Raw genomic sequence first — 16,758 nt, forward strand, 5'->3', positions numbered from 1 at the left:
GGGGTTTGGACAGGTTTCATTTTCATTATTGGGCAGGTATGAGAGGAAAGGTGCTCATTTCCTGTTTAGAAATGGGCTCACCCTTTTTCACAAGGGTCCCCTATAAAACACAACCCAACAAAGCTGCCTGTTTAGCAGAGCCAAATTGGAACCTGGGTTGTGATGCAGGCAGTCGCTATTTTGTTCCGTGATGCCATTTGGGATTGCAGTGGGGGAACGGGCTGTTCCAAGAATACTTATATTAATTGGAGTGTTATTTGTTTTTTTGATTAGAGTTGTTGCGTCAATTCTTGGAAACCTGCTAACCCACAGGAGAGAACAGCGTTTATTAAGAAGTGCCCCTCTATTAGTCCAACACAGTGTGTTGGAGCACTTTTCCCAGAAATGTGGCTCTCTAGCAATATGTTTTCATAGAATCCTTAACTTTCTCCAGTCCCAACCAACACTGTTCCAGCATTACATTTTAGTCATTTGGCAGATGCTCTTATCCAGAGCGACTTACAGTTAGTGCATACATTTTTCATACTGGCCCCCCATGGGAATCGAACCCACAACCCTGGCGTTGCAAGCGCCATGCTCTACCAACTGAGCTACATCCATTATTATTAATATTTTTCTATTGCCAGATTAGTTAGTGGATTCATACGCCTGAGGCCTAGCCCGGTATCCTGTTGTGTTGGCTGTTTGCACAATTCTTCTCCATTTTCCTTCATCGTTATTTGTCTTCCTTTTCCTGAGGTCCGTTTTGCTTGGTGTGAAATCGGACCGCTCGTCAGTTTTTGGAGGCCATCTTCTCCTTGGCTGATCCAACTGCAGTTTCCTCTGCCAGCTAAGCCTCCCATTGGCTTTGGCATTGTTGTGGAAATCTGCTCTTTTGTGTTACTTCACCCACGTAGATAATGTTCTCTGACTCGTTCTGTGCCGTCTGCTCTCCAGTGGTGTGAGTTTCGGAAGCGTTGGCTCTCGCTGGCACACCAAGCAGATTTCGTAGAATTCAACACTGCCTTGCCCACTTTTTTTTTTATTATTTTTTTTTTATCACCGCTCAATGTGCCAAGACTTAATGCTCGTTTAACGGGAACATTTGAATCTCTTTTTTCATGGTTTTTAATAAATAACAGATGGGGTACAGAAGCGACATGGGTACAGAAGCTGGGCCATGTTTTAACTCCTAGTACCCAGTTATTTTCCATATGCATCCCAGCATTTCCTCTATAGGCCTCGACATGAACAGCCCGTCTCTACACTATCAGGTCTCGCTACCAGGTACACAGCAGTCCGAGCTGATTGACACTCACAGAAGCTGCCAGTGGGCTACTGCCTTGAACACCCAGATGGGCACCAAGAGCATATTGAGGACTATTCCCAAATGGGCAGTGGTGAAGATGCCACAGGTGACAAGGTGATAGTCATAGCCCCGGGGAAGAAGTAAAGTGCTTTTGATGTATGTTGTTTTTGAGGAGATTGTCAGCAGTACAATATCAGTTCTCAGCCTCTCCTCAGGCAGTATCTGAGCTATCCTAGTCTCTCTCTCGCTCGAAGCAGAGTCTGGTGCCCCTGCCAGGCAGCAAAATATGGTGTAATAAAAATTCCTATGCAGTCCATCTACACACACAATTTTTTTGTCTCTGTAGCCGGCCATATTGCCTCTACTTTGTGTAATTCACTGTTGACATATCAGATCTCTGTTCTCGAGCCAGAGGAATACATATATCTAGACACATTTTTGTATTAAAATGCAATGGATAACTTCATCCCTAATGTTTATGTAGGCAATGTGTCCCTTGGAAGTAATCCCACATAACTAGACAACGCTAAATGCCTTTTGCCTTTGAGTAGGGCTACACGATATGGGCAAAAAATAGATTCTAGATAAACACTTGGGTGAACTGTTAGAATCATAGAATGATTTTATATTAAGAAGCAAAGTGGAAAGCATTTGACCTAACAGAACAACATCTAACAGAGGAGGAACTGGCTGCTTGAGTGACGGGGGTGGGGCTGAGTGTGTGGGTGGGACGGTGCAAACTATAAAAACGGATGTTACACGTGGCTGAGTGTTTCAAAATATTGCATGCAATATTGATCTCTTGCGATATGGATATTGCTCATGTCAATATTGCTCATTTTGTGCAGCCCTACCATTTGGACCCTCATACTTCCCAAGATACCTGACAGCCGGTGACTATCCTTTTAAAAATATGTTTTATGTTGTTTTTTACCCCATTTTTTTATTTTTTCTTCTCCCCAATTTCGTGATTACGATCTTGTCTCATCGCTGCAACTCCCCAACAGGCTTGGGAGTTGCGACGGTTGAGTCACGTGTCCTCCGAAACATGACCCGCCAAGCCGCGCTTCTTAACACCCGCTTGCTTAACCCGGAAGCCAGCCGCACCAATGTGTCAGAGGAACCACTGTTCAACTGACGACCGAAGTCAGCCTGCAGGCGCCCGGCCCGCCACAAGGAGTCGCTAGAGCGCGATGAGCCAAGTAAAGCCCCCCCCGGCCAAACCCTCCCCTAACGCAGACGGCACTGGGCCAATTGTGCGGCGCCCTGTGGGACTCCCGGTCACGGCCGATAATGACACCGCCTGGGATTGAACCCCAGGCTGTAGTGATGCCGCAACACTGCAATGCAGTGCCTTAGACCGCTGTGCCTCTCGGGAGGCCCGGTGACTACCCTTTTAATCCGCCATTGGCGTGACTGTTTCAGACTTATAGATTCTTGTTAACCTTTTTGAGTGGACATCAAACAAGATCCAAGCTCCTTATCAGTCAACTGGAGGAAAAAATATGCCTCCAATGACCTCAATCTTCCCTCCCAAAACAGAAGCGGAACTGATTTGGCCAAGCTTTGACTCTGAGCTTTATTGTGTCACACGTCCAAGTCACAAAAACACTAGTGTGTCCATAGTGTCACACCACAGGCAGTGTGTTTGCCATTTATCAAACCAGTTGGCTCATAATAGTGATTAATAGTACTGTGCATGGATGACTGAAATTAATTACCTCATAAAATAATAGAATGAGATGCGGGAATAATGTAAAAAAGAAATAAATGCACTTGTCTTTTCTTACTAGCACTGACTTTGCTTATAACTACTTTATTTAGGGAAAATGTACTGATACGACTGTGAAATGTGGTTGTCTCACCTAGATACTGTATCTTAAGTTGAATGCACTAATTGTAAGTCGCTCTGTATTCCATTTTAAATTCAGGCAAACACTTCAAAGTGGAATAAGTCAAGGGGTATGAATACTTTCTGAAGGCACCGTACATGTTGCACTGTGGAATCTGCATGCAAAACAAGCCTAACATGCAAAACAAGACTGGGCACTCGCGCATGTTGATTGTGTCCCTGATGAGCAAGTAACTAGGATTCATATAGGCCCAATGTACGTTACATCTTAAATCAATTTTTCTGGTGCACCTTAACCCGGTATTTTGTAATTGCTGCCAATTCTTATTATGAATATGTTGCATTATTTTAAATGTGCTTCTAAAATTCTTTGTGCTCCTACATTTTTCAACTTAGGAGCATGTGCTCGTTTGTAAAAATACATTAATAATAATAAAAAATAAAATAGAATAAAAGAGCCCTGCATAGGGAGGTGTGGCCCAATGGTCACGTGATAAACTATTTGCACATTGTTACAACACTGTGTGTGTATATATACATAATATGACATTTTAAATGTCTTTATTCTTTTGGAACTTCTGAGTGTAATGTTTACTGTTAAAATGTATTGTTTATTTCACTTTTGTTTACTATCTACTTCACTTGCTTTGGCAATGTTAACATATGTTTCCCAAGCCAATAAAGAACTTGAATTGAATTGAATTGAAAGGGCCTCCTGTGGTGCCCCAGACCTGAGAGGTCACCCGAGAGGTCAACTAGCTTATTGGTGGCGGGACGGAGGTTAGTATTTTATGTTCTCTGGGCAGGATGAAGTTACTGTCAAATTCCCCCTCCAAAAAGTAGCCTAGCTGTTCCCCTGTTTTTAAACTTCCTGGAGTTACGCAAGAGCAGCAGACCTTGATTACTATGTTGCATAATGGCCCCAATAACATGACCCAGTCTCATTCATTTATTTATTTTATGAACACTGTCCGTCACCCAGCTGTTCATGCCACTGATGCCAAAAAACAGATTACTGTTGATCTTTCATTACTGGGCAGGCATGGGCATCACTGTGACATGCAAATGGATGCTGCTACCTCTGGTTTCCAAGCAACATGGGTAATGCACCATCCTTTAGGCCTGTAAGTTTGTTTAAATATCACTCCTTGGCTAGGTCTTTAGCCTGGCCAGAAAGCTATCCTCTTAAATGTGGTTGCTGCCTTTCCTTAGATGAAAACATTCAATGTTGCTATTTACAACTTTTTCCACACCTCTATCATCGAGCAGCACTTGATTGTTGGAAGTAGTTGCTTTGTAGGCTGTTATAGCCTCAATCTCCTCGACCCAGCGATCATTCACCTTAATCCCTTGATATTTTCTTCCCTTGGTAACTAGCTAGCTAGCTACCAAAATAAATTTGCAGCATACACAAACACGCACTGTAGTAGAATACCAGGGAAAAACATGCTGTTTATATCTGAGCACCCGAGGGAGAGCTTGCCCATTTTTAAAAAATGGCCATGTGTGAAGGAATTAGATTTTGCTCTGTTTCTCCATAAATACTCAAGGGGAAATGGGGAGGGAGGGAGGGAGGACAGAACAAGCTTTAGATTTAATGCTCTGGCCGTAATCATTGGCTATACCCAGTCTGTCGGGAATTAAACATGTAATGAAGGTTTAAGGACTCAGAGTTCAGATTCACATGAACACAGATTAATTCGGTAAATTTTCACCGTCACTCTGGTTTCTATAAATAGGCATACACAGATGCACAGGCACCTACCCTGCCAATCTATACAAATATAATTGTCTCTAGTCTAGACTACAATACGTTCACCATATATCCATTGCTTTCACAGTACAACTCGTGTCAATACACTGATGTACAGTGGGGGAAAAAAGTATTTAGTCAGCCACCAATTGTGCAGGTTCTCCCACTTAAAAAGATGAGAGAGGCCTGTAATTTTCATCATAGGTACACGTCAACTATGACAGTCAAAATGAGGAAAAAAATTCCAGAAAATCACATTGTAGGATTTTCTATGAATTTATTTGCAAATTATGGTGGAGAATAAGTATTTGGTCAATAACAAAAGTTTCTCAATACTTTGTTATATACCCTTTGTTGGCAATGACACAGGTCAAACGTTTCTGTAAGTCTTCACAAGGTTTTCACACACTGTTGCAGGTATTTTGGCCCATTCCTCCATGCAGATCTCCTCTAGAGCAGTGATGTTTTGGGGCTGTCGCTGGGCAACACGGACTTTCATCTCCCTCCAAAGATTTTCTATGGGGTTGAGATCTGGAGACTGGCTAGGCCACTCCAGGACCTTGAAATGCTTCTTACGAAGCCACTCCTTCGTTGCCCGGGCGGTGTGCTTGGGATCATTGTCATGCTGAAAGACCCAGCCACGTTTCATCTTCAATGCCCTTGCTGATGGAAGGAGGTTTTCACTCAAAATCTCACGATACATGGCCCCATTCATTCTTTCCTTTACACGGATCAGTCGTCCTGGTCCCTTTGCAGAAAAACAGCCCCAAAGCATGATGTTTCCACCCCCATGCTTCACAGTAGGTATGGTGTTCTTTGGATGCAACTCAGCATTCTTTGTCCTCCAAACACGACAAGTTTAGTTTTTACCAAAAAGTTATATTTTGGTTTCATCTGACCATATGACATTCTCCCAATCCTCTTCTGGATCATCCAAATGCACTCTAGCAAACTTCAGACGGGCCTGGACATGTACTGGCTTAAGCAGGGGGACACGTCTGGCACTGCAGGATTTGAGTCCCTGGCGGCGTAGTGTGTTACTGATGGTAGGCTTTGTTACTTTGGTCCCAGCTCTCTGCAGGTCATTCACTAGGTCCCCCCGTGTGGTTCTGGGATTTTTGCTCACCGTTCTTGTGATCATTTTGACCCCACGGGGTGAGATCTTGCGTGGAGCCCCAGATCGAGGGAGATTATCAGTGGTCTTGTATGTCTTCCATTTCCTAATAATTGCTCCCACAGTTGATTTCTTCAAACCAAGCTGCTTACCTATTGCAGATTCAGTCTTCCCAGCCTGGTGCAGGTCTACAATTTTGTTTCTGGTGTCCTTTGACAGCTCTTTGGTCTTGGCCATAGTGGAGTTTGGAGTGTGACTGTTTGAGGTTGTGGACAGGTCTTTTATACTGATAACAAGTTCAACAGGTGCCATTAATACAGGTAACGAGTGGAGGACAGAGGAGCCTCTTAAAGAAGAAGTTACAGGTCTGTGAGAGCCAGAAATCTTGCTTGTTTGTAGGTGACCAAATACTTATTTTCCACCATAATTTGCAAATAAATTCATTAAAAATCCTACAATGTGATTTTCTGGATTTTATTTTCTCAATTTGTCTGTCATAGTTGAGGTGTACCTATGATGAAAATTACAGGCCGCTCTCATCTTTTTAAGTGGGAGAACTTGCACAATTGGTGGCTGACTAAATACTTTTTTTCCCCCACCGTATTTTGTTGCCATTAGGCTATCTGATGACTTCCTTTTGACCCAGCTTTGTTTCTACAAGGGAGTCAAAACCCCTGGGTGATTCCAGAGATACGGTATCACTTTGCTAGCCTGGTTCCTGATCTGTTTGTGTTGTCTTGCCAACAGATCTGGGACCAGGCTATCACTTTGCCAGTGGTTTTTGGCACACTCTTGGGGGAATGTAAAACAAGAAGCCTTAACCTAAACAGCTTTATGTGATCAACCGGTAAAAGGAATAAATAAAATCATGTAGGGCTGTCTCCGACAAAAACAATACAAAATCTTGGTCGACCGATCGATTGGTCGACATTTTTAAACGTATTTTTCCATATATAGACACATCCAATGTGTTTTTTTTAATCAAATCAACTATATGCACTGAGCTTGTCTGATGCTTTAAGCTCACTGTTTGATAAAATAATTAAGGCACACAAACAATGTTCCCTCTAATTTTGTTTGGGACTGAGCGCAAACCTGAACGTTGTGAAAATTCTGTGCAACTTCCAGCACTCATTTACTGTGAACACTTGCTTTAAAAATTAGTTTTAACAGTGGCCAAGTAGGCTACTGTGGCTATTTGAGCATAATGTAGACCTACCAGAGTGGCCTACCATCAAAAACAATGGAGAAAATGCATCCCATAATATTTTAACATGGCTGACTACAAAAAAAGAAAAGAAATAGCTGTTCTATCATTCAGCCTACAGGAGCAGCCAATGTGTGGTGTTCAATGTAGGTCTACATTCCATGAGGCTTTTGAAAATAAACATGCAGGGCTTGACATGAACCTGTTTATCCACTTGTCCTTCAGACAAGGAGGTGACTGAAAATGTTGTTGCGTTTGATGCAAGAAACCACTACACAAAATAAAATGCATTATTATTTCCATATGATTATAACAGAGAATCAGACAAATTATGCTACCCTCTGCCTAATGGCTACTTAGCTTATTCAAGCATGTCTCAAAATACAACACTGCCCCTTTAAAAAATTAATAAAAAAGAAGCTCTTTACCTGACTTGCTTTTCAAAGATGTCTAGAAATGTACACGTTTTGTGCTCTTGTAGGAAGCAATCCCTCCCCTATTGCTGACTACAAATTATCTATAACTGGGCTAATAACTCACTAACTAGCAAAGGATAATATTGCGTTGATTCGATCACAATTGCCACAGTAAAGGGAAACGTTGATAGTGTTAACTAACAGGGAAAACTCTTTCAATCTCGTGGGCTGAATTTTCTTCTGCGCGTCCCGGGGGGAGCTTAGAGGGAACATCGCACACAAATGACTAGAGGGAGTATGACCGCAATTGATTTCATTGTGCAGAGCCGGGCTCAGACTTGGTCCTCTGTGTAAAAATAAATTAAAAATAAATTAAAAGACAGCCAGTGACTTCCTGCTGCAGCGACCACCACATAACATCAAAGTGTTTATCGCGCTGTCCATGTTGTTGAAGCTGCAACATAATTACAGCCATTTCTGACTGAAAAGTTATGTTACCGAAATCCCTAATTTTAAGAAAAACATTCCCTCAATCCTTGCTCTCTTTACGTGACACATGTATGCATCGCATGCACATGACCAATAGGGCCTGACCTATAGCATATCATAATCACATCAATAAATTGGTTATAACAAACTCCGAAAACCGTAACACGTGACAGCAAAATGGTTGAAGAGGACGTGACATATAAACTAAACTAGAAACGCGGGAATGTTTACTGGTTCCTCAGGAGGTAAAGGGGAAGTCAGATGTGTGGAATAAATTTGACTAGTTTTGGAAAATACTGGAGAGCAAGAGAAAGGTAAAGCGTAAGCGCTGTGTGGATATTATGTGTGCCCAAACAGGTGCTGTTCGATTACAATATAATTTTCCTGACCGTTTGGAACAATGTAAACAACACTACATTTAATTATAAGCGTACCAGAGAATCAATTTTGTTTTCCTCTAAAGCCTTTATTATAGCAAAGACTAAAAACAGTCGCATTCATTTGTAAATGCAATTTCCGAAATGGAACGTTTTATTTATTGTTTACACAAATTATTCAAGGGTCGCTTTATTTTATTTTAAAACAAAAATGCTTGATTCCATTTCAAATCATGAATGACTCGTATGCTGTGTGATGACATGAACGAATGATTGATTGATACAGTAGCCTATATGTTGAAATATAGGCCTAAGTAATTTACGGTGTGAAGACTAAACAGGATGCGCTCTTACGCCTACACCTCGATGGTGGTTATAGAAGGCTGTTATATAAGCTTACTAATGATAATGACATTACTTATTTATTATAATGATGATCATAGTAATAATAACAATAAGGAGAAAAAGAAAAAGCATGGTTGTTATTATGTTTTCTGACAATTTGGAACAGTGTCCTTTATTACATCATAGCAAAGATTATAACCCGCTGAATTTGTTATTGTTTATCCGACATGTTGTGGTTGCGTGAGGCTTAGTGCTCACAGAATCAGTAGGCTTTTAAACAAACACTCAAACAGGCAACAGAAGCAGGATCTGTCTTATTCCTGTAGATATACACTACATGACCAAAAGTATGTGGACACCTGCTTGTCGAACATCTCATTCCAAAATCATGGGCATTAATATGGAGTTGGTCCCCCCTTTGCTGCTAGAACAGCCTCCACTCTTCTGGGAAGACTTTCCACTAGATGTTGGAACATTGCTGCGGGGACTTCAGCCACAAGCATTAGTGAGGTCGGGCACTGATGTTGGGCGATTAGGCCTGGCTCGCAGTCGGCGTTCCAACTCATCCCAAAGGTGTTCGATGGGGTTGAGGTCAGGGCTCTGTGCAGGTCAGTTCTTCCACACCAATCTCGACAAACCATTGATATATGGACCTCGCTTTGTGCACAGGGGCATTGTCATGCTGAAACAGGAAAGGGCCTTCCCCAAACTGTTGCAACAAAGTTTGGAAGCACAGAATCGTCTAGAATGTCATTGTATTCTATAGCATTAAGATTTCCCTTCACTGGAGCTAAGGGGCCTCGCCCGAACCATGAAAACCAGCCCCAGGCCATTATTCCTCCTCCAACAAACTTTACAGTTGGCACTATGCATTGGGGCAGGTAGTGTTCTCCTGGCATCCGCCAAACCCAAGAACAGACGTTTTTACGCACTACGCGCTTCAACACTCGGCGGTCCGTTCTGTGAGCTTGTGTGGCCTATCACTTCGCGGCTGAGCCGTTGTTGCTCCTAGATGTTTCCACTTCACAGTAACAGCACTTACAGTTGAAATTTGACGAACTGATTTGTTGGAAAGGTGGCATCCTATGACGGTGCCACGTTGAAAGTCACTGAGCTCCTCAGTAAGGTCATTCTACTGCCAATATTTGTCTATGGAGATTGCATGGCTGTGCTCGATTCTATACACCTCTCCGCAACGGGTGTGACTGAAATAGTCGAATCCACTAATTTGAAGGGGTGTCCACATACTTTTGTGTGGATTGATGGATGATTTTATAAAGCCAGGCACATTTTAAGTTAGGCTATTGATTATAGACCTAATTAAGTTGGTTTCATCTCCTCAGTTTTCTTAGACCATTAAGGCAAGGGCAACATGGTCTAGGAAAAGGCGCCAATTCAGCAGTGCACAATGTGTTTCAGAACAGCGGACAGCGACCACTATCCAACGCGGGAGAAAGCGCATTTGTTATGAAATAATATTTTTATTAGTGTTGCACCATTGTTCTTACATAAAATAACCATATGCATTTTCAGTACCACATGTCTTCGAGTGATGGACTGTGCTATCCCCTTGGCCTCCACGGTGGATCAGTCCACTCAGACAGGCACCAATCAGACAGGTGTCTTGTACACCATTATTTATTTTAGTTTTTTGACTGCTGGACTAAAGAAATCTGGGTCGACCAACAGCCTATCGACCAAACAATCCACCAGTCGAATAAATGGGGTCAGCCCTAATCATATGGGATGACTGTTCACATGAAATGCTAATTTAGGACAGAATTAGCCCATAATGTGCACAGTGAATAGCGAGCATCTTTGATGTAATTGACACTGACCACCTGCTCTACCAAGATATCATCATTGGTTATTAATTTAAGGCACCGGGTAATTGGCTAGCTGTTAACATTCAACACGTACTTGTGACTGACAAGGTCACTTTTAGATCTAAAGACTGTACTCCTGGTCAACATGGTGCTAGTAATCTCTCGGGCTCAGGTCGTGAGCATGCCAAAAGTGATTAGAGGACATGTGTTCTAGATGTGTGAATTCTTTCCCTGCTTTGTAAAACCCCCCTGTAGAATGTAGTGACTTTTTAGACTCACTGGAAGGCCAAGCAATTAAATATTTTATTCTGAACAGTAGGTTGCTGACGATGAGCCTGACATGTCTCAACATGGGTATTCTTTAAAAAAAACTGCTGATCCGCTGAAGATATTCCAGACCGACTAGCTGGCTTCAGGGCTCCTCTCCAACAATGGCTGATGTCATATCTGCTCAACGACTTTCAGACGATTCCTGTGTCCCATTCAGCTCTCCGAGACGCCCCGAGGGCTGCTGACTAACAAAGAGAGAGTGAGCTGAGAGTTAATTGGGATGCATGACTCACTTCCGGAGGCTCTGGGTCTTGCCCCTCACTAGCAGCTCATCTGTTGTTGGTTCCATGACCTAATACTATTTGTTGGTTTCCGGATCTTCTCTTCCTCCCGTGTTCAGAGCAAATGTTAGTTTGTCTGCTTTTTATGAGGATTTATTTGGTGTGAGCTGGGAATTGGGACTGCCAAATTCCAATCTCACTGCTATCATAGCTGAGACGTGCTCGTTTTGTTTGAGAAGAGGTTGGTTACCCCCCCCACCCCCCCCCACCCCGAGCCAACCGACAATACCGTCCCTTTTTTAATTTCCTAGAATCTCCCATCACCTCCCTCTGTAGCCCAGTGTACCTGCCACTACCAGACCCCATCGAAGCTGCTGAGTCATTGTTAGGGGACGCAGGCAGGGAGCTCTTGTTGACAGATGGCCTTGGCGAGGCAAAGATGAGCCCCCCCCCCCCTTCCCTCCACACAGTCTATCCCCGTCATGCTGGGGTACATGCCAGAGGCGCCGTGCTCTTTTATAATTTACATACCTATTTATATACCCATTGTAATGGAACCACACCTCCGATCAATTTACCTACCCGACATGCTAGAGTAGATGGTGCGGTTTCCCCCCATAGGTTTCATCCCTCCACGAACCTGTTTAATCTCCTGTATACCCAAAACCCAAAGGAAGGATTACGTTTTGTTTGATAGTGTCGGAGCTTCCCGACAGAATCCTCTTTACCATCAGATAATACACAAACACTTGGGGTAGGCTATTCTGTTAAGCGGCTGAGTGCAGCTCAGCGTTACTTCAGGCAGCACGGTGGTTGCTAAGACGAGTGAGAGGGGATGGGTCGTCCTTGAGGGAGAAGCGCAGAATGCTGAGGAAGAGGGCAAGAGAACTCCAAGGGAAGGGTGTGAGGAGGAGATGCTACACTCTTCACCTTTTTTCTGTAGAGACACAGTATGCTGCACTTGTCCTGAGGGCTGTGAGTGACGCATGGAGAGGATAGAGACCACATCTAGCATCTCTCTCATTTGTATGACTCATGATCTCTTGATCTTTACAGGTAGAAAATGTGCAAAGTCATTCTGCATTGGTCGTCGATCAGTAGCTATAGTAGCGTACGTTGCAGAACAGTTAAGTTAGTCACTATGTACATGATGGGCAGAATGAAAGTTGAGGCAAATTAAATGAATGATCGTGGAATGGTGGCGCTTTGTCCTGCAACTCGATAATGCTGGCCAATAAATGTGCCCATCCGATAGCTAGCATGATGAGTCCATGTCTCCTAGTGCCTGGAGCGGGGTGAACATCACTGTCCTGATCACTGAAATACGGAGGGCAATGTCCCTGCTGTATCAGCCAGCCTGTATCTGCTTTGTAACGTGACACGGTCACCCTGCGGACTGGGGCTATCAATAAACCCAAGGTCATCCATCCATACATTCAATGAACACTCTCCACGTCATCTCATCACCCTCTAATGTGCCTCAGGGCACAGTACGACAACTCACTTAAAGTCTGTGGCGTCGCGGGCCTCGGAATGCCAATCCTAGGTAAATGAAGGACCGTGGAAGAGAACAAGCCCTGTATTGTTAGGTCGGCTAGAACTTATCTCCTGTTCCTGTCTCAATCTTCCTGAAACGGAGACTGCGGACCCGTGTCTGGCCCTCTCTCTGGGCCTGAGCGGTGTATCGAACGCTGGCAGAACGTCAATACCCTTTCGAGTGTGCAGCCGGGCGGACATTTGCATGCAGTCAGTCGATGGTTACTTATTTTTCCACACTGCCAGTGGCGAGTGGGTTAATCACTATACATGTGTAAATGTCGTTTGGGATCAGCCTTTGGTTCAGTGCCAGTAAAGCAGGAAGTCGACGCTAATGTAAGATCCTGTCTTCGAGCTTTGTCTTTGTCTGGGCCTTATTTATGCGTTAATAGGTGGGGGGTTCCAGGGACGAGATGTTGTAAAGGCCTTTGAATGCTTGGCTTCCTCTCCTGTGCTGTCCCTTGTGAGGGTGGGCTGGGGTGACTGCAGCCTGGGGGCGTCCTGGGAGACCGACCCAGTGGGCAGCCACTCACGTCACGGCATTGTCTCTGCACAGCAGGGATGCTTCCTGTGTTTGACCTTCTACAGCCGATACATGCACAGATGAATCGGTCGGTGTCTGTGTGTGAGAGTAAGGGGGTATTCTATGTCAGATAAAGATACAAATTAGATCTGGTAGAGTGTTCATAGAAATTAATGACAGTTTAATTCAGAGATAATAGTATTCAGATGTGTCAACTGCACATGACTTTAAGGGTATTTTTCCATTGTGTGCTGACCATAGCCTGTCTGTCTCATTCTGTTTGCAGGAGCCGTTTGAGGATGGCTTCGCCAACGGGGATGAGCTGACCCCGGCCGAGGAGGCCGCAGCCAAGGAGGCGTCCGAGCCGAAGGGAGCGGTCAAGTTCGGATGGATCAAAGGGGTGCTGGTGAGTGGTCAACCGACAGACTCTGGTCAGACCTTTTGGACATCCTGAGAGCGTACTCCTGGTTACCTTTTGTTATATGACACTGTGTGTGTGTGTGTGTGTGTGGTGTCTCTCATTTAGCAGACGCTTTCATTCAAAGTGACTTACAGTAATTCTTGCATAAATGTTTTACGCATGGGTGGTCCCTGGAATCGAACCCACTATCCTGGCGTTGCAAGAGCCATGCTATACCAACTGAGCTACAGAGGACCAATGTGAAGTTTCTGCCTCTACCATTGGTACCGCATAAGCACTTCTCTTTTTAGTCCTGACATTGTAGGGAATGCAGTGTCCTCGAGTTATTCTTGAACAGTGTTCAATGGCATAGACCAGGGATCATCATCTAGATCAGGGTTCTTCAATTCCGGTCCTGGAGGGCCGAAACACCTCTGTTTTTCATCCTCTCCTTCTAATCAGGGGCTAATTCAGACCTGGGACACCAGGTGAGTGCAATTAATTACCAGGTAGAAATAAAAAACAGAAGTGTTTCGGCCCTCCAGGACCGGAATTGAAGAACCCTGATCTAGATTCAGCTGGTAACCTAATAATTTCTAACTTTGCTTACATTTGCCCTCTCATTCAAAGTACAGAACATTCCTTCAGGCTCCCACAATCAGGCTCTGTAGTATAAAGTTCCCAGGTGGTTACTTAAAATTATTTTGGAATTCAGATATCAAGATGCACATATTATCATTGGACTAAAGACCCTTGGCTGTCTTAGCATATTTTTATTAGTTCCTGTTGCAGTTAGTTCGTATTGTAGTCTAGCAACAAGTGGTAGACTACATGAGCATGTCACCAAACGGAGGTGTGTATGCGTGAGTGTGTCGATCACACTCTACTCAGGATCCTAGCGAGAATTGCTTTTGCTGATTTAATCCTTCCAGGTCTGTCCAGGCCAAAGCATGTTTCTGAGAGACTAGTGCACATGTGTCAAACCCATTCCATGGAGGGTCGAGTGTTTGCGGGTTTTCGCTCCTCCCTTGATTGAGGAATTAAGGTCACTAATTAGTAAGGAACTCCCCTCACCTGGTTGTCTAGTGCTTAATTGAAAGGAAAAACCAGCAGACACTAGGCCCTCCATGGAATTAGTTTGACACTCCTGCTCTAGTGTGAGAATCTGGCATGGTTGTAGCACAGTATCTCCCAAGAGGAGCACGTTTAGTTTGTTTTGTCCTTGCCCAGCTGATTCAAATCATTAAACCTAGATGATTAGTTGATTATTTGAATTATCTGTGTAGTGCTAGGACAAAAACCAAAATGTGCACTTCTGGGGTGCATTGTTGTAGCTACTTGTCACACAGTGCATAGTTTTCAAAATGTACAGTACTTTTAACTACATCCTCATTTTTCAACTCTACTGATAGTTTTGTCACAAAGACTGTTGCGTTAAATAGCAAAGATGCCTACTCTGGTCTTGGCACGTGCGCTCTAGCCAACCGCTTCCAGATACAGTGCAGGTAGCTGTGAGGTTGGCTAGTCTACATGAGGAGATTATTATGGATATAATATTTTTATTTGTCAAACGGCAGTCAAGCATCGATCATCATGTCATCAGAGTATGCTTGGAAAGGAGCATCAAGCTCATCACCGTGCACCTTCACTACCCTGTAAAGTTCATCATTTATTTAATCTGTAGCCTAATAAACTGCTTGCTTTCCCGAGTTTTAGTGGGAGGACCACACATCATGTCATTGCGTGACTCCAAGTTTACTTCGAAATTATAGTTATTATATCAATATTTGCATTTAAAGGCGTTTCCACCGCCATTTCCCGCATAATTAATTTTACAGACACAAAGATCCCACAATGTCGAACGAACAAATTGTCGGCATTTATAAAATTACACCGAAACTTCCTGTTTCCATCACAGCTGTCATAATTTTTTTAAAATACGATTAGGTCTTTACTGTGGATGGAAACGTGGTTAATGAGTTTTAGGTGATGACAAGATATTTGCACTGAAATTGATAAAACTGTGGTAGATATTAATGAATGTTCTTAGAGGTTGACAGTGATTAGATTTTAGATATAGACTAGTTATTATAAGTTTTTCTTAATTATATTTTTTACTTACATCAGCCTTGGCCAGGTTTTCAAATGTTATCTTTTAAAGAGAGGCATAGTTTGGCAGCCAACATTTCTTTTAGCATGTCATACACTGATATCAACATTTCATATCATGTATTTCATTGTTGTCCAAAGAGTTTCCCAATTTATATCAGGACCTTAATCACTGTTTGAACCGTTCTTCTAACCTTAAGTTGCAATCTTGGTGCTCGTAGAGGTCGGTGCCAAGGCAAAACTGCTACTTTCACTAGGTTTGGAATTTTGCCCTTTTTAACATTATAATCAGTGGATTCCCTCCGGCAATGTTCCAAGACCAGGTTATTGGAAAGCGCTCTGAGTGAAGCGTTCACGTCACCGGACATGCATCCTAACTGCCACCCCTTTCTCTGTGCAGGTGCGCTGCATGTTGAACATTTGGGGCGTGATGCTCTTCATCCGCATGTCATGGATCGTTGGCCAGGCGGGAATTGGTAAGACGACACCCTGGAGTTGAGCTTGGGAGTCTATGTGAATTACTCTTTTAATTCACACGACCTCACCCCAAACCCTCACCCTCCCGACCATCCCTCCTCCTCCTCCCCTCACCTCTCGACCATTCACCGTCCAGATGCGAAATGTTGCCACACGGCGACATATGCAGTCAACTGTCACACACTAGCGGCATCGCTACTATTCACAGGCCTTCTCAGAATGTGTGAATGCCAGGAGAGGTAGAGAGAGCGGAGAGCCTCAAAAAGCAGATAATTAGCTGCTCATTATTGCAGTTATTTGCCTCCTAGGAGTTTGTAGAAATGTTAATGCAGATTTTGTTTTGTCGTTTGTTAATCATGTCCTCCATTTTCTTTCACAGTTCTCTCCTGTGTGATCGTTCTCATGGCAACAGTTGTGACCACCATCACCGGCCTTTCGACCTCAGCGATTGCGACCAACGGCTTTGTACGAGGAGGTAAAACTTGTCAAACTTGC

At 43.5% G+C, this 16,758-nt stretch overlaps 1 protein-coding gene across 3 annotated transcripts in view; it reads left to right on the forward strand.

Annotated features, from left to right (window-relative positions):
- slc12a2 (solute carrier family 12 member 2) overlaps positions 1-16,758 on the forward strand; it is a 63,942-nt gene that overhangs the window by 15,176 nt on the left and 32,008 nt on the right. For all 3 annotated transcript variants that reach the window (XM_041897498.2, XM_041897500.2, XM_041897499.2), the window contains exons 2-4: positions 13,564-13,683; positions 16,187-16,262; positions 16,643-16,738. In XM_041897498.2, coding sequence (XP_041753432.1) covers positions 13,564-13,683; positions 16,187-16,262; positions 16,643-16,738 — 292 coding nt within the window. The remainder of the gene's footprint in view (positions 1-13,563; positions 13,684-16,186; positions 16,263-16,642; positions 16,739-16,758) is intronic.

Source organism: Coregonus clupeaformis, unplaced genomic scaffold, assembly GCF_020615455.1.
Source record: "Coregonus clupeaformis isolate EN_2021a unplaced genomic scaffold, ASM2061545v1 scaf0391, whole genome shotgun sequence".
Lineage (NCBI taxonomy): Eukaryota > Metazoa > Chordata > Actinopteri > Salmoniformes > Salmonidae > Coregonus > Coregonus clupeaformis.